The sequence below is a fragment of the Gouania willdenowi genome, chromosome 16 (genome assembly GCF_900634775.1).
Source record: "Gouania willdenowi chromosome 16, fGouWil2.1, whole genome shotgun sequence".
NCBI lineage: Eukaryota > Metazoa > Chordata > Actinopteri > Blenniiformes > Gobiesocidae > Gouania > Gouania willdenowi.
The window spans coordinates 31,577,856-31,596,688 of NC_041059.1; the positions used below are offsets into that span (position 1 = coordinate 31,577,856).

The 18,833-nt window shown below is 41.3% G+C and overlaps 1 protein-coding gene across 14 annotated transcripts in view; it reads left to right on the forward strand.

The window, feature by feature from the left end:
- cep192 (centrosomal protein 192) overlaps positions 1-18,833 on the forward strand; it is a 104,683-nt gene that overhangs the window by 63,315 nt on the left and 22,535 nt on the right. For all 14 annotated transcript variants that reach the window (XM_028471709.1, XM_028471704.1, XM_028471701.1 and 11 more), the window contains 8 exons: positions 3,430-3,522; positions 3,767-3,885; positions 6,609-6,818; positions 9,226-9,316; positions 9,978-10,157; positions 10,689-10,949; positions 15,951-16,072; positions 18,039-18,148. In XM_028471709.1, the coding sequence (XP_028327510.1) occupies positions 3,430-3,522; positions 3,767-3,885; positions 6,609-6,818; positions 9,226-9,316; positions 9,978-10,157; positions 10,689-10,949; positions 15,951-16,072; positions 18,039-18,148 (1,186 nt within the window). The remainder of the gene's footprint in view (positions 1-3,429; positions 3,523-3,766; positions 3,886-6,608; positions 6,819-9,225; positions 9,317-9,977; positions 10,158-10,688; positions 10,950-15,950; positions 16,073-18,038; positions 18,149-18,833) is intronic.

Sequence of the window (18,833 nt, forward strand, 5' to 3'; positions counted from 1 at the left end):
GTTTTATTTTTCACGGAAATGTACCCACATCTGTGGGTAAGGTCATTTTTGTGTGCGCCAAGCACTTCAAGGATGACTGCTTCAGCAATCAATTCCTTCTGTCTTTGGAGACGACAAACAGAGCACTTCGGTAAGCTGTAAATAACGCTAAAAAGTGTGATAAGACGTCCCTGTCATTGTTTTGTTAGCATTAGCAGTTGCCCCGTCTTCGTATGTTAGCGCTGTGTGCTTGTTTTAGATCCTTGATGATATGGCCTACATGATTTAATTAAGTCTAAAGTTTTCATTAGTCATTTCATTTTGCTGTTTTTGTCTCCGAAAAGACTGTATTAAAATGCATTTTGTGACGTTAGCTTGGCGCTAGCGTTAGCTCGGCGCTTGTGTTAGCTCACTTGTTAACATCTATATGAAGACGCTGTTCTGCAGGTTCATCATTATTTTCATCTCGCTCCGCCGGGTCCCACTCTGGCTCGAACATGTAAGGTTGGATGGACAAGTCTTCCGTTGTTAACATTTTGTAAATAACGTGTGAATAAAAAGTTTCTGCGCCGCTACATAATCGTATCTCTTCTATCAAACTACAAAAATGACCAAACAGGGTGGAGTTGAACCGAGTCACCTCTGCTATCTGGAGAGGGGTCGGGGTATGAAGTGTCTCATTTGCATTTAAAGAGACCGCCCCAAAACGAGTTGCTGGAATTCAGACCCAAGCATTGCAGTTCCGCTTTATATAGACCACAACTGTATGATTTATATGTAAAAAGGAAGGATTTAAAAGCATGATATGTCTCCTTTAAGGTTCTGTGGTAATTTGTAGGCGTAGACCCCCTCCCCTTAACCTTACGTGTTCCTCATATTGCAAAAAAGAAAATTGCACAATAGAAACAAAAAACATAAAATATATACATATACAAATCTATGAAAACTATTAAAACTATAAAAAACAGAATATACTGTATACATATACACACTAAACTAGTTGACAAATTTAGGACGACATGAATGTACCACAGATCTTACAGACGATCGTAATGCCATATCACAATGTGTTGTAAACAAACAAATTACATCCCATGTTACAATACCAGTTTAACATTATAACATGAGCAAAAGCATCTTCTCATAAGATATTTTTACCATAACAAAACCTGAAAATGTGGTATTACATGGAACTAATGTTTTAATGTAGTAATATGTCAAAGATAGCTATAACTCCTTACAATGTTAGTGTGACATTTATACCATTGATAATTTGTCATGTTGCAGTATGATTGTTTTTTTTACCTGCTGTGGCATCCACATACAGATACTAATGTAATTTGTGGTTGAGATACTGTTCCATACCTGGAAAGGGACGCATCATGTTGCAGTGCAGGGGGAAGGCAGCATCTGCAACGACAACATTAGGGATCTGAACTCCAGTCCCAGGAAGTTTCTTTTCGCAATAATAGTATTTGCTGCTCAACATCGACAAGTTCCAACTGCAAAAACAACAAATGCATCTGGGACGCCATTATGAAAAATCTTACCGGAACGATGACCCATTTATGCTTCAACACACACAGCCACAACCCCCTAGCGGCAGGGCGGCCTCTACGTAGAAGTAAATGCTAACCTCCACGTCATGTTGACGGCATCGAATGTGTCAACGGGGCACATTTTATTTATTTATACGAGTCAAGCTTGACAATCTCCTCCACCACTCAGTGTGACAGGCTTCCCTTCATGGGGTGAAGCCCAGACAAACAGCTGATCGCAAGTAAAACAGCACACAATGCGTGGTGAACAGATCTACCACATAACTCTTCCACCACCTCCGGATGTAACATCCATTCCTCGTACATTGCCGCTACTGGACAGCAGGTCTGTGGCCGTGTTCGGGACTCCTGGGATGTCTTGCTCTCAGTGGGAGGAGATGTCCAACAGCTCCACAGGATCAGTTTGAGTGCCAGTAAGTGTAACCAACGGGAGCACAACCCACCCTGGCGGTTGATGTACGCCACCAGAACGTAATGTCCCATGAGAGATGGGAGGAAGCGTTTCATCTAGAGGAACTCCGTGGCCCCTTACATACCGACCGCCGTGAACCCAGCCCAGCATCTGTGGTAACCACCATCCTGGACATGACGGTACCCATAGGAAAACCGTGCGTCAGAAAGCTGGGTCTTGCTCGTGACGCAGATCCGCGGCGCATTCCAACGTGACCAGCACTCTCCGTGCGCTATGACCCACGGGGTTTAGTCCACACGAGGCCACCCACAGCTGGAATTATCACATGTGGAGCCGACCGAGGCAGATCACGGGATGGCAGTCACCATCAGCCTAAGTATCCAAAGACATAATCTGAATCGAACTGATTTTCCCGGTTTAAAAGCGTGAAATATGCTCTGAAAGCTTTCACCCCTGCTGCCGAGAGGCGTGTCGTGAAAGGCACTGAGTGCAGGGACAGTCCCAGAAAGAAAAAAATCTCCTGTACCGGGAACAACATGCTCTTTTCCGCTTTTATCTCGACCAGGTGACATATTAAAATACGAGTGTGCGCTATGGCCTCCATCTCCATGTGCCAAAAGCAACCAGTCATCCACATAGGTAGCCAAGCAGATGCCCTGCCTTTACAGTGGCTTCCGCCGCTTTCGTGCACCGCACAAAGACCCTCGGGCTCAGAGAGAGGCCGAAAAGGGAGCACACGGTACTTGTAACATAATATGAATCTCTGATACTTTCTGTGGGGAAGATATATTGGGGGGACTGCTGCCTCTGGACCGTGCAGTGGTTGCAGGGAGATGGAGCATGGGGGATCCGCAGGTGCACACTCCAAGCAGAATAGGTGGCGCTGGGGAACGGGGAACTTCTCTTGCAGAAGGACAGCGGCCAGGTCCAGCTGGGAGCCCCAGCTGGTACCAGGTCCACTGTGGTCTCCATCGGAGTCCCCTCTTGTTCACCCGCCGTGATGGCAGTGCCTTGTGGGGGAAGGTGGGGGTCAACCGCAGACAAGCTAGCTATTAAATAAATCTGAGCTATTAAAGAAACCGCCTACATGTGTGTGGCGCACATGGATGTGAATAGTGTGTCGGGCAAATGGGTTCAGGATTAAAGAAAGATCTGCTTTATTCAGGTTTGGCCCGTATTCTGACGGCTATGGGTTGGATCGGGTCTAACTTTTTATGTCTGATTAAAGCTATCATCTGAGGCTCTGCAGCTGCAGTGTGCATGCCAGTAAACCAGAAAGTATTGTTTCCCAGTTTACACGGACACTGAGGGTGTAGCGTTTTTAAAAACTTCGTTTTCAAGCACCAAAACGTCGTTGCCTTGTAAATGAACCACCAAAATGTATGCGTTTTCACTAGAAAATGTTCTTGTGTAAACGGGACCTAAGTTTCTGCTCTTTGTAGAATTGGCAGCAAACGTGATTTGTGCTCTTGTTTTTAGACAGTCAGGCTTTCTGCTCCACTGCATAAATCCAGTCAACAGACGCTGCCATTAAAGAATGCAGGAAACATTGAGGTGCAGCTGAAACTCAAGGTAATTATTTCCATTACTTTCCCATCATGTGTGACATTGGAGCACACGATTCCTATTAATTGACTTTTGGCCTTTATATTTTAGGTTTTATTCATTTTTTGAAACATTCCAGACTTTTTTTTTTTATAATTCTTGTTATTTTTCTGTTTCTCTTCACGCCTCTCCCTGCTTTCCCTCTACAACCTTAAACCTGAATCTCGCCACCCTTGCTTCTTTGCTGTTGGGGTTCTATTTGTGTTTACAGAGCAGTGATTCCGAGGAAAGTTTCTCTGTAACACCAGATGACCTGTCCCTCGGTGTTGGAGAGGAAAAGGGCATTGTTGTGTCTTTCAAAGCACAGACCAACAGACAAAGCAAAGAGAGGTATTAAAGCAGTTTTTTTTATTGTATTTCTGAACAGAATTTCTATAGTTAATTTGGTCATGGAGTTGTTTCCCAGATTTAAAGGGGACATATTTTAACCTTTTAAAACAGTTCCTTGTGGTCCAAATGACATATGTGCTGCAGAAAAGATTTACTGTAATTTCCGGGCAATAAAGCGCACTGCTTTATTGACCGCATTACAATAATTTAGTAATTTCTTAAGAAAAATCCACACAAATGCCGCAGCATAACATAGGCCGCACCCTATTGGCTGATGAGGGTGCCCGTCAGACAACTCGGCCAATCAGAACGGGCAGGTAGGCGGGCTGCTGTACTTAGTTAGGTTTCAAGGAAATGTCCGTGTTTCAACTGATAAGTTTCCTTTAATAGATGAAGTCTCCTCCTCACTGCCCCTATAAATGGACTGATATGTAGACACATATCAGTCCATTTATAGCTTTTTATGGTAACGTTTTACTCGAACCAGACTGATACATCGCTTCGTCCGCTCTTCTTACCGTGAACTACCACGGAGCGATCACAGCAAGTCGGATTCTGAGTCAGAATATGGTGGTTTAAAACTTTATGCTGTTTATCCTTTTATTACAAACTGGCTGACTTTCACTGCATCCACACTGCTGCTGCAGCGGGCTCTCTCTCTCTCTCTCTTTCTCTCTCTCTCTCTCTCTCTCTGACAACATTTCCCTGCGTCGTTGCAGTGTACATCATGACAAAATAAGTGATCACAATTATTTTGTGCAAGCAAAAACGATTTAATGTAAACAATTTCATCGTTCCACCTGGTCTAATGTGACAGCTCAATTTTGTGGTGGCATGAAGCTTTTAAAACCGGGAAAAATTCACAGTTTAGCCGCGTCATTGTTTAAGCAGCAGGGTTCAAAGTGTGAGAAAAAAGTAGTGGCTTATAGTCCGGAAATTACGGTAATGCCCTGTAAAAATTAGTTCTGTGAGAGCGCTCTGTTTTGGGGGATGTGTCCCTGGATTTGCATAGAGCTCCCCTTCCCTGCCCCATCCTTCACTGTGTTTGGAGCCGAGGCAGCAGCTTCTCCCTCCAGCTCCGCTTCAGTGACACGGCTGCAGCTGCAACTTACCGGGACAAAATTTAAGCAGTTAACGTCTTGAGTAAGCCTACATTGTGAGTGAACTCATCCTTTAGTAACTCTGTAAGTTGATCATTTACACCGTAACGATAAGTGCTGAAGAAGTTTTCAGCTCTCTCTCTCCCCTGTCACACGGCTTCGCACACACTCACTTTTTCATTTTCAGTATGATACCGATATTGCAGCCTTGGGTATCGGCCGATACCGATATTGAAAAGAAGAAGAAAAAAAGTATGTATGATTATACATGCAGTTTATTTTTTTTCTTTAATAAAAAAAAAAAAAAATTACTCATTTTGTATTGTGGAATGCTAGAAAAGGCTCGATCAAGTGATGTTTCTCAAATAGAGAACAATAGTCAGCAACAGTAGGTACAATGTATGAGAAAAACTGACCCATATATTATTAAAACCAGGGTAGACGACCTCCTCCAGATACACTTTTTAAGTTTTTGGTTGAAATTCTCTTCATGTCCTGATAGAAATTAAGATCTTATGTGCTCTGAAAAAGGAACAAAGAAAATCTGTCAACTGTAGCAGCTATAAATCTGTAATAACTTTGACCAATGGAAAAAAAAAACTTTTTTTTTTTAACCAATCACGTTTCCCTGCTCGTTATCGAGCAAGGAGACAGTGAGTACGAGCTCAGACTGAAAGCGTGTCACCGCTGATAGTTAAAACAGAGTTTTTGGTCAAGTTTTTTAACATATATAATGGTAAAGTTTATTGTTCACTTACTGCTGAATGAGACATGAGACAACGAAGTTCCTACATAATGCAAGCGATGAGCTGAGCTCCTCTTCTGCAGCAGCTGTGCGCATGCATGCGAGTAAGATGGAGCACAGAGGGGAGCTACATTCAAAATCATGCTAGCTTTTGAAAATTGCTTACCCTACCTTTAACCAATTGGTTAAATTTTAACCTTCAACATAATATCTACAGTATTTTACAATTAAATAAAATAAATAAAAAATGGACATCGGAGAATCCTGAAATAAACAATATTTGATATTCGTTTTCAGGTTAATATTGGACTGATGGATTGGGACATCCCTAAATAGTGCATTTAAGGTGATAAATTTGTTTTGTTCAACCGCTGTGTCGATTGTGTGACAAATGGGTCAGATCAGCTATACGAGGCGATAGAACAGGTACTGGGGGTGGAATCCATGGGTGGAGTAACCAGCGGAGGGGAGTGTATTTTCTTTGCTTGTGAAATTTGAAACGGAGAAATTTTCTCTGTGTTGTAAGGCTTACACAGAACACAAACGATCGACTGGATGGTTTTATTTCACATTTTGTGTGCCGGTGGACACTCATGTTACCTCATGTGATCAAATGAACTGTGAAAATGGATTTTTCATAATATGTCCTCTCTAAACTCTTTTATGTAAGAATTTTACAGTTGTATAATTGGTTGAATGGATGACAGACTAATGAGCAATTATTAGAAGGAAATAGAAACTACAAGTGCCTAATCATGTTCATATTTTGATTTTTGATTTAAAAAAATGTTGTATTACTGCATGTGAATTACCTGTTACAGTTACCTGTTACCTGTATTTAACAACAAATCACACTCATCAATATCTTCCTCCTACAGCCTCCTCACCATCTTGGTGTTACCATGCGGGCCTCAGTACGAGGTCACACTAATAGGTGAAGTACTACCTGAAATCAGTGAAAATCCTGCACTTTCTGCTGCTGTCAGCGCTGCCACTATCCACAGCTCTGGTTTGACCAACCACGTTCCACCAATCCTCTCAAACAAACAGTTTGTAGCCTGGGGAGGAGTCACCTTGGGAAGAGCTGTGTAAGCAACTTTTCAGTGATAAGTTAACAGGGTTCTCACCAGGAATTTTTCACAGCACAGGGGGCATGGCACTCGAGGAAACGAAGCTGCGCGTAAAATTTTGAAATGTATAACTGAGGGCCAATATTAGTAAAGCTAAAGTTGTTTTTTTTATATCTTTGTTACTGCCTTACATTTAGGGGTGTTCATTTAAGGAATCTCACATTTCGATTTCGATTCAGTGTGCTACCATTCGATTAATCAACGATTATTATGATATTAACGATTATCACAATTTTTATGCATCTTTTTTTCTTTTCGTCGGGTGAGGCTGATGAATGTGTTTCTGGGTTATGCAGATTAAAAAGAAAGTTAAAACAACCCGTGCACACCTGGAAGTCTCTTTTGTGTTTAAGTGTGCAACAATTATTACGACAGTACCGATTTAAAAAAAAAAAAAAGGAAAAACAGAAAATCCCCCAATGTTGCTGAAAACAGAGCGTAGGGGGCACCATTTCTCTGTAAAGGAGCAAAATTACAATGGCGGGGGCCTCTACGCTCAACAGCTCTGGCGAGAACCCTGATTAATTTCTGCTGCATGGTTTCAAAGCCAAAGGAAAAAATATGCTCTATGTATTAGTTATTTGGTAATCAGCTAAATGCTTAGTGGCCTATCTTATTCTATTAGGGACAGTATACAGGTACATCTAAAAATATATATATATATATATTTATTCATTTCAGAAAGTGAAACCCATATTATATAGACTTATGACAATTTTGATGATTTCAGATAATAAAACGCCAAAATTCAGTGTTTCAGAAAATGTAAATATTACATTACATGAGATCAATAAATGCACTCAATGCTTGGGTGGGCCTCCTTATGCATGAATGAATGCATCAATGCGGTGTGGCATGGAGGCGATCAACCTGTGGCACTGCTTAGGTGTGATGGAAGCCCAGGTTGCTTTGATGGCGGCCTTCAGGTCATCTGCATTGTTAGGTCTGGTGTCTCTCTTCCTCTTGACAATACCCCATTGATTCTCTATGGGGTTCAGGTCTGGCGAGTTTGCTGGCCAATCAAGCACAACCAAGTATTGTGTGCATAGAAATTAACAAACCTTTCATATGCTTGACATTTCAGTTTATTGCAAATTTATAATTGTTTGAATGGATGACACCAACGAATGAGCAAATAACATGAAGGAAATCGAAATTACAAGTCACTAATCACCATGTCCATCTGTTATTAATACTTGGATTTAAAATCTCAGCTATTACTGCAGCTATCATGTGAATTAAGTGATACCTATTGAAATTGGAAATACACGATACAACAATGAACAGGAAGGCTTCGGAGCTAGTCCTTGATTCTGGGGTCGAGAAGGTGAGTCTGAAATTTTTTTTTCCTCCTTCCGCGTTTTCTGTCTGTTATTTGTCCCGACCAAAAAAGAACAATGTTTTTGAGTGAGAGAGTGTGTCCTGGTCCCGGTGCCATGTACTGAGTTTACCTCCGTACTGAGATTATAACCCTAACCCTAACCTAAACCTCATGCTAGCCCTAACCTAATCCAATAAAGATCACTGATGGAGGTGTTTTGGGGATGAGGCCATTGTTTTGATCCTATCTATCTAGGCTGGTGTCTGGTTCAAATAGTACATTTCTAGTATAGACACATCGTACTCTGCATTATCATGCTCTAAGGAACTACAAGGGATTAAGTTAGTTGCATAAAACAGATCAGTCAAAATAAGAACATGCATTGATAAGTTCAGTACCTTAGAATAGAGAAATTTCTTTGTTGCAAAAGGCCATTTTTTCTTACTTTTACCAACAGGAGGTTATTGGGTTCATCAAATTACTTACCATGAACAGTCATATATGTTCGTAACATCGGTTTGTTAAAATAAAGAACTGTCGAAATGTAATTGTTTAATTTTCAGGGACACTGAATTTTGGATTTTTATCTGTAACCCATAATCATCAAAATTTTGATAAATAACTGAGATATTTGACTGTCATGACTCTATATCATATATGGGTTTCACTTTCTGAAAGGAGTAACAAAAAATTTACAACTTTTTAATGATATTCTAATTTTTAGAGATCTACCTGAATAGTGTTCACGAGAAGGGATGTGAGAAGGCATGTTCTGGGACCAGTATTGCTTGCAATTTTTTCTGGTCAAAATTCAGTAATTAACACTCAATGTAGCAGGATTACGAACAGATGGTAGAAAGAAGGCCTTTATCTCTTAAGGAACACCAGATTCTTTAGAAAGTTTTAAAGGGGTTGACTCTTAACTTCTCTGTTTTAGACAAACCTGAGCTTCAACTTCAGGTGTTCTTGTGTTTTCTAACTAATAAAAGACAAAGTTTTATTTTGATTTATCTCCTCTTTCCTCATAAACCCTTTTGGTTTTAGTCAACAGAAGCTGGTTCTCAGGAACATTGCAGCAGACAGCACTCAGAAGCTGCGTTTACTAATTCGGGGCCAAGATCAGGATTGTTTCCAGGTAACTGCAAATGCTGATTCACTTAACAAAGAATTGCTTTCAAATTAAATAATTACATTTGTCACATGTCATACTGTCATTTATTTATGAGCTCCCAACACTCATACAGAACTTTATGGAGGAATTGCAATTAATCTAACTTAGTGTTTGAAATTCTATCAATAACCTGCTTTGCCCCCTCATTGGAAAAACGGATGTAGAATGCACATCCCTACTTTATTTCTTTGAAGTAAATTCTGTTACTACCTGTTTATTTTAAATGCTAAGTAAACTTGATTTCTATAGAGCTTTTATAACCTCCAAGGTAGTCCCAAAGCACTTCACAATATCAGCTCATTCACACTCAAATCCACACACCAGTGGGACAGTGGTGCCCTGCAAACCATTGGGAGAACTTATTGTTCAAGGTATTGCCCAAGAACACTTCAACGCATAGATATGTATAGCACTGGGATTGAACCTCCAACCTCTCGATCAGAAGATGTAACTTCAGACAGTGCTGACCATGGGTGACCAAGTGTTAACACACTTAAACGCTTAACAAATTGAAATTACACTTACCCTGCTATTATACTGGTAACAATCAAATATTTATTCATAGTGACACAGGTCAATGCATCTTTTAGGTTGTGACTGTTTGTTGTTTTGTGTTTCCTTTCAGCTTCAAAGTTTGTTTAGTCCTGAGGAGCGTCTGACAAGACATGGAGAGCTGTCCATCCGCCCCAAAGAAGATTTCACAGTGTATCTGCTCTTTGCTCCCACCAGGGTGGCCTGCATGTTGGCCAAGCTGGAAATCAAGCAAGCTGGAGTGCGGCTGTCCCAGCCTGGTGTCAAGTTTACTGTGAGTGCTTCAGCGTTGCTAAAGTAATCAATCAGAATTCTCTATATTTCCTTGAAAGGCCACCACCATTTTTTAAAACTTTCTTCATTTGGAAATTAATTTGAGTAATAAATTATTTTGTCCATTTAGACTAAGAGCCTGGGCTTCTCTTTAATGTAAAAATGAAATGATTGCTAACAACTAATTAACAGAGAGTTTTTGAGACCAATGCCATTAAACAAATTTAAATGTCACCATTTTCGATTTGATATCCACTGTTCTTTTAAATGGTTAACAAGCCAATAATAAACTTTGATTTGCAGTGTAAAAACTAGAAATTTCCCCTTTAGAAGTTTCTCCATAGGAGTTAAATGTTTTATTTTAAAGTATTTTAATATTACTTTCAAATAAAAGATTCACTTGGCTTAGAATATGTATGATTTCATATTCTTAATTTATGTTTATGCATTATGCTTATGCACTGTGTTGCAATTTGTCCTTTTTTTGCCGCTGCAATTTTGATTAGTGTGTTCTTGTAAAAATCTCTGCCAGATCCCGCTGTCTGGATATGGTGGCACCAGCAACATCATCCTGGAGGACCAGAGGAAGCAGGCGGATGGTTACTTGGCAACTCTATCTGACATTGCAGTCAGTCACGTCAGTAAAGTTTGTCTCTGTGTGAGGAACACAGGCTCCAGGGCAGCTTTCATCAAAGCCATAGCTTTCTCTGATGTACATACACGAACGTTTATGGATCCATCTGTGATTAGCCTTTCTCCCTCCCAGTTTGTACTAAAGGAAAGGACGCAAGATGTAAGTAAACCCTCTAAGTACTGCCATGATAGATCTTGATAAGTTAAAATAATTTCCATAGCTTATAAGATGTTATAATGTGTTGGAGCTGAGTGGCTGGGAGAGGACACTGGTGTTGATTGGTCGTTGCTTTTCCTTGTCGAAATCAGAATTAAAGTTTCTTTTTTGACTCATATCTCGCTGAGCTGCAGTATACACTCCATTGTAGTGAACCTTTGGGCTTTTGCCAGTGCTTTTTACTGGTTTTTGTTTTATGCGGCTGCCTCACATACCTGCTATCCACCATCTCCAATGCCGGCTAACAACAGGTTGTCCTCGGCTGGCATCCCGGACACTACCGGCTTTGTTGTATGAAAGGTTTTCTCACCATATATTCTTTAAACTGATCTCTCTCCAAGGACTGGTACCTTTATACATGGTTCTGCTGCCCCATGGCTAGCCTTCTGCTAGCCTGCCTTCGTTTAGGAGCTCCTAACAGGTAATCTGACTGTTTTTAGCCATTCTTGCCTCAACAGACAGGGTGGCAACTGGAAAAGCAGAAAGACATTGGTTTCTTCCCTCGTCCCGCTGTAGCCCACTTCTCTGGGGTGCCTTGTGGTGGGGGGTTTGGGCGGTATGGGGTGGCCTGGGGCTCCTTAGCTCTCGTTGTTGCTGCCGGCCTGGCTGCACTTTGTGTCCAGGGCCACGCCTATAATCACAAAGTTGACTCTTGCACACACATTGGTCGTGGATGCACCGGCATGCCTTTAGCTGTGAGATAAGCTTGTATTGGGCTTAACCTTAGATAAGTTGATCTCAAATATTAGTTTTAGGTATAACCACCCATGCCTTCCCGTTTTTCCCCGAGCACCACCATTTTACTTAAGCTGGGTGCTGCATCAACCACTTCAATTTCTCCACACTTGTCACCAGACTGGCCTAACTGATTACGCAACACAATTAGCACAACTGTAACACCACATTGCACTTTCATCCTAAAATGAAAATCAACACTTCCTTACCCTTCCCATTGTCCTACCTAGGTGTAACACTGCCCTCTCTTTTTATATGCTCCTTTTATTAAAGTTTTTCTTACCCTTCCTTAGAGAGGGTTGGTGATGGTCACAATTATGCAATAAAATAAATTAAATTATTTAATTGCATTAATAGACTTGTATTGCTGTCACAATATAGTGTTGTCCTTGAATAATCAAATCGTAGCACCCTGAATCGTAATCAAAACGAACCGTGAGATTCTTTAGATTCTTTTTAATGCAGACGTCCTCTCCCACTGAAAATAATACACATCTACCGACTACTTATACCAAACTCAGCCTTCATCTTAGAGTTACATGACTTGCTTTCAGTACTCTATTCCTCATCTTCAATTACACTACCATTATCCCTTGAGATTTAAACCTCTACATCAACACCCCGTCCTGACATTTTGCAGCTAAATTCCTGCAACTTCTGGACTGTTTGATTCTCACACATGTTGACCTCTTTACACACATAAGGGGGCACACTCTTGATCTTGTAATCACTGACCCTGCCCCGGTCATCGATCTGCAAGTATTTCATATTGGTGTATCAGATCACAAGGCCATCTTTCTTGAACTGCCATTTCTGTCTCCCGACTCCAAACAAAAATGCCAAATACTGTTCCGCATTACCAAAAACATGAAATCGGAAACCATGACCTCTTTGATCTGCATTCCTAAGTGATGTCATTGTCATGATGTTATTCCCTCGGTTTGCACGACCACCTCATTAAAGGTGGCCAGCGACAGGGTAGAGTCCTCCATCTGCGTTTCTGCAGTTGTACCAGCGTTTACAGTGACATGGGTGCTGATGCACTGCGAACTGTGGTTTTATTCCTGTTGCTGTGCTTCAATCGACTGATTTGACTGGTTGCTTTTTAAGAAGTACTGATCAATGTGATTTCCTTGCCTCTGCTCTCTCAACCATCCTCCCTTTCCTTGGTGGAATCTCAGCCTCTTAAGTTATGTTATTTTCCCCAGCCACTGGTGTACACCTGTCCCATGACCAATCATGAGAAGCTTGGATGTTTTGTTGGTGCAGCACATGGGACTATGCAAGGCAGGGGGGCGTCCTCTTCCCTGAGTCAAGCCGACAACTGATCACATACCTTGACCTGGGTGCATTTCATCTTGATCCATGCTCTTGTATCTTTGCCAGGTTGTTAGCTGTTTGGGCCACTTCACACTTGGTCTGTGCCCTAGGATCTTTTTCTCCCTAGAAAGTGCCTGCTCTTTGATCTCTTCCTTTGAAATTCTCTGGGGCTGGGTGGAGTCCTCCACCGGCATGTCTGTGGTTCTGCCATCCTCTTGAGTGACATGGGTACTGACCATGGTCAGGTGGTAGAGGGGGTTGTCTTCTGATCGAGAGGTTGGGGGCTCGATCCCAGTCTATACCATAGACTGTAAAAAGAATGGACGGGACAAGCTTTTAAGTGAAGCTTTTATTTATAGAGCTCCCCCTGCTGACTGACTGCAGTATAGGTCATAAACCCTGCCTCCTCAATAATAATGGATGGGATGTGGGTCAAATTGTAAAGTAAAAATACTCGTCTGTGATCATTAGTTATCACCCTACATTGTGTTGAAGTGTTAATTTTTCTGTGGACTTTGTTTTAAATAAGTTATTTGTGGTTGAAAAATCGGATTTTACGTCATATGACGATGATTGACAGCCACAGATCTTGCGTAGCTCTCTTTGTGAATAGCAGTTAGAGTGAAATATATCCTGGTTTTGTACTAACCTCTATGATCTCGTTGGTAGAATTTCCAGCGGGAAAGATACTTATGTTCTTGGAGTAGCCGGACTTGCGTAAGTCATCAGGGCAGTACGCTAAATGAGTGGGGCGTGTTACCAGGGCTCCTCCCGTCGAACCCTACTGCGCAGACTCTGGCTGCAAATGATGCCAAATTTGCAAGATGGACCCTAACCCTAAGCGCTGTATTTTAACTTCAAGAACGTTGAGTGGAAACAGCTACAGTGCACGCCCTTTTGGTCTATACCTGTTTATGCCTTGAAGTGTCCTTGGGCAAGACACTGAACCCTAAGTTGCTCCTAGTGGTTGACCAGTGCCTTGCATGGCAGCTCAGTTCCATTGGTGTGTGAACGGATGAATGAGTTGATATTGTAAAGCTCTTTGGGAATACTTAAGTGTAGGCATAAAAGCGCTTTAAAAATCAAGTCCATTTACTATTCATAAGCAGTACTGGTCAATGGGATTCCCTTGCCTCCACTCCCTCCAACATCCTCTTTTTTGTTGGTAGATTCTAAGCCCCATAAGTGGTGTTGTTTTTCATCTCCCGAGCGTGGAAAGCCGGCCTCCTCCCAAAACAATGGAAGGACGCCTGCATCGTCACCATCTACAAGCGGAAGGGAGACAAAGACAACTGCGGGAACAGTCGAGGAATCTCGCTGCTGTCGGTGGCAAGCAAAGTTTTTGCCCGTGTCATGCTCTACCGCCATCTCCAAGAAGTGGTAGACGTCGTCGTCCCCGAATTGCAGTGCGGGTTTAGTCGCAAGAGGAGCACAACAATATGATTTTTGTCTCACGGTTGCTGCAGGACAAGTGTCGGGAGCAGCACAGGTGTCTCTACTTAGCCTCAAAGGCCTTAGATACGGTGAAAAGGCCCCTACTGTGGACCATCCTCAAGAAATTTGACCGCCCTTCAAACTTTCTTTGCATCCTCCGTGAGTTTCACGACTGCACGACAGCCAAAGTCGTCGGTGGCAGAGCAGAGTCCAACCCTTTCGTTGTAAACGTTGGCGTGAAGCAAGGCTGCGTGCTGCCGCCCGTTTTCTTCACCCTTTTTCTTGTGGCGGTGACCCTCGTTTCCTGCCAGGGCATGTCACCATCTGATGGAATCGCCATCAGCTACAGGACAGATGGGAGTCTCTTCGACCTACAGGCCAGGACAAATACATCACTCGACCTACTGCAACATCACCTTCGGCAGACTGGCTGGTCATGTTTTCCTTAACTGCGACCTGACCATCCGAACGTAGATGGCTGTCTACAAAGCCGTATGTCTCTCCTCCTATATGGCTGCGAATCATGGATGCTTTACCGTTAGCATGTGAAATGTCTAGGGGCCTTCCACATCAGATGCCTTCAGAGAATCCTTGGCCTGTGATTCTGGCACAAGGTACCTCACACAGAGGCCTGGCGGAGAGCCGGTCTTCCATCAGCCAAGTCCATCCTTCTTTGTCACCAGCTGCCTTGGGTCGGCCATGTCATCCGGATGCTGGCCAACCACATACCTCAATGAATCCTGTACGGAGAGCTGAGCGAGGGCAAGAGAAGCGCTGGTGGACAGAAAAAGCAATACAAAGACCACCTGAAGGCCACCCTCAAGAAATGCGGAATCCCACTTGCCAGCCTCAAAACCACCGCTGCCGACAGACCTGGCTGGCGAAGCATTTGTGACGCCGGCATGCAGACCTTTAACTTGGCTTACGATGCTGCTGCGGAGCAGCGTAGACTCCGCTGGCACAAGTGAGCTGTGGGTCCCACGGGAACTGATTTTGAGCATCCCACCTGCAGCAGGCATTGCGCTTCAGGCTCCACAGTCACCTCTGGAGACTACAGAAAGAAAAAAAAAAAGCACCACAATGACGTCTTCGTCGATACCAACGGACTACCTTAAGTACATTTTCTCACATGCTGTGTTCGTTCTCGTGATCATCTTTGTTCCTGTGTCTGTAGCCATGTTGTCAATCGCAGGCTCTAGTGGTATTTTCCTTCTGTTCATTTTCCGTAGTGATTGAGGGTCTCCAACAGCTGGGTAGTGTCAGAGACTGCCACCATGGGTAGCTAGTCTATGGCAGCCTCTGTGTTAACATGTTTTATTTAATGATTTTACTGACTGGATTTTTACTTCACAGACTGACATGGTGTGCATAGTAAGTGCAAACATTAAAAATGTCTAAAAATATGACTATGAAGGCAAATTCATTTTTTTTGTGTGTGTATTCTCACGTGTGCAGGTGGTTACTGTGTTATTGAAATCTACCCACCGAGAGCAGAGCCTTTGTCAGTCAGCTGCCTCCCTTCTGGCTACTGTATGTTTGTTTTGTGGAGATGAAGTGTCTCGGAAGCAGTACAGGAAGTAAGTGTGAGGCTTATATCACCATTCACTAGCTGGCCTGTAGTTTTCTTTTTACTGTTAGTGAACAGGTCTAAGGCATAGATGATTGTGTAATGGTTATCACACTCTTTTTGGAGAGCAATTACTGTCCCCAACTCTAGAATGTAAGTGTATACAGAAAACTTTGGAAATAGTGCTTCATGTTATTGTTTTTGATAGAGGTGGAAAACCTGGGGACCTGCAACTTCTCAAAATCTAAACTCTCGCAATTAAATGATAAACTTGATGTTGCAATTAACTTTTTTTAATTTTTTTATTAGGTATTGACCATTAAATTAAGGCTTGTATGAAGGTATATTCTTTTTTTTTTTTTTATAATTTATTGGGAACAAATATAATATGACATTACATCTTTCAGTCCCAAGTTTTAAATATGTATACAGTATCAACAAAACAATATATGCATACATAATTGTATAATAAAGTAAATAAACAAACAAGATATAAACCACATTGTTACAATTCTTCAGTACCTTAGGGATACTTTAATCAGTTACATCATAAAACTGATTACGGTGCTCCATAGTCTCTAAAACTTTGCAAATTCTAATCTTACAGCATATGTCAGTTTTTCCATTACGTATATATTTTGAACATTACAGATCCAGTCATCAATAATGGGAATGTTATCACAAAGCCATTTTCTATAATAATAATGGCCTAGATTTATAAAGCACATCAGAAACCATTATTCATTCACACCAGTCGCTCACATCAGTGATCCCAGTGGTGGTAAGCTACAATGTAGCCACAGCTGCCCTCGGGCATACTGACAGAAGCCGGGCTGCCATTGTTGCCATTTTGCGTCGACCCTCACCAACATTCATGCACAATTCATACCCATTCATACGAGGCATTGTGGGTAAAGTGTCTTGCCCAATGACACAACGACAATGACTTGGATAGAGCAGGATTCGAACCCCCAACCCTTCGGTTATTGGACGACCCACTCTACCAGTTATTGATGTGGTGCGGCCACATCAATAACTTTATACTGTTTCTGAACTGCATCCAGAAGGAAGTAATTTTTGGACAAGCCCAGAAAATGTGATAGTGCCCAGCTTTATCTGATCCACACAGGAGGTGTTTCTCTCTGAAGAGGCCCCTTATGAGGGTACCTTAAAAAAATGTACACTGTTCTTCCACACAGAATTCTCTTCAGGAAAGGGAGGAAGTATATTAAAAAGAATTATAAAATTTCATATTTTGAAAGCTTTTGAGGTTCCCTTATCAAACGGTTATTGATAATATGAAGACTTGGCCACATCTTAAATGTAGAATCCAATGTATTGGGCTTGAATCTTGGGTCATATGCAATCCACGTAATTGGTAGATAAGTGTCCTTACTCTCCTTAACAATCTTAGCCCAAATATTAAGAGATGCATCAATCCAAGGGTTATTTGTTTTGGCAATTTTGTTAGCCGCATTACCTATCAGAGATATGAAGGTATGTTTTGACTATTTTGACTTTACTTTAATATAACCTTGCACTTATTTTGCATAGTCATAAATGATATTGGTCCAGACTGAACAAAACAGAACTTCAATCATTGGTTTGTTAACAGATGATAGCAACGCCTTGACTCAACCTGCTTATTGTAGATACAGAAAAATTGTCAAAAATCAACAAAAAAAATTGTGTGAATTCTGATTTAATATCTTGTCTATCATTACAGGAATCATATTTCTATAATGATAGACAGGTATGTATAAAATAATCTACTAGTTGGTGGATTTATGTAAAGTGTTCTGTCTCATAACTCTGCAACCCAACAAGCATGCAGAACAAATAATTTTGTCAATGGCCATATCTTTGCTGCCTTTACCTGTGCTAAAGTGCTGACAGGTCATTGTTTTTACAGAGTAAATTTTAAAAGGTGATGCTTTTTCTCCCTTTTCATGATTTGTTGTTTGTTTTTCTCTCAGATTTATTCACAACAAACCAGAAGCTGCGCAGAAGGCTCTGTCTGATAATAGTCTGTTGAGAAATGTGGACTTCAATGAAAAGTTCCTTGGAGAAGAAAAAGTTGCAGAGGGTAAGATGGTTTATGGTTGGCAGGACATTGTATAATATTAAAATAACAGCCTTAGGTATCTGGCTACATTATGAAAAAGACCTCAAGATTTTAGATTTTTAGTCAGCTTGGATATACTCTTGTGGGTTATTGGATAGGTCATTCATGCTTTTTTCTTCATACATAGCTTTAGTTTATTGGACTGCTTTAAACATTCCCTGGGCATAGAATAACTCATTCAGTGCCAGCCATTTTCAGAATTTCTACCCCCCTGAGTGCCAGCCATTTTTGAGCATTTTGACTGATTTTAAAGACCCACAGCATATTTTGTACTATGACTGAAATCTGACACCATATTCTGAAAGATTGAAGCCTCTACTTTCATCATAAATGTTTTTTTGTTTTGTTTCTGGCTTGTTTCGTTCTCCCGTAATCAGCCGTTGAATAGAGCAATTTTAACACAAATGTTCAGTTTCAGAGCAAAAACCTGAGAAAATAGCATTTAAAAAAAAAAAAAAAAAAAAAAACCCTGTCAGTGACTTTAAAGCATTTTTTTTTTGCTTTAGTGACTGTAACTGTAACATCTGAACGTTGTTTCTTTATATATATATTTATATATATATATATATATATATATATATATTAAAAAAAAACACAGACAGGGCTTTTGATGGCAAAATTATTATTATTTTGCTATCTGGGTCAG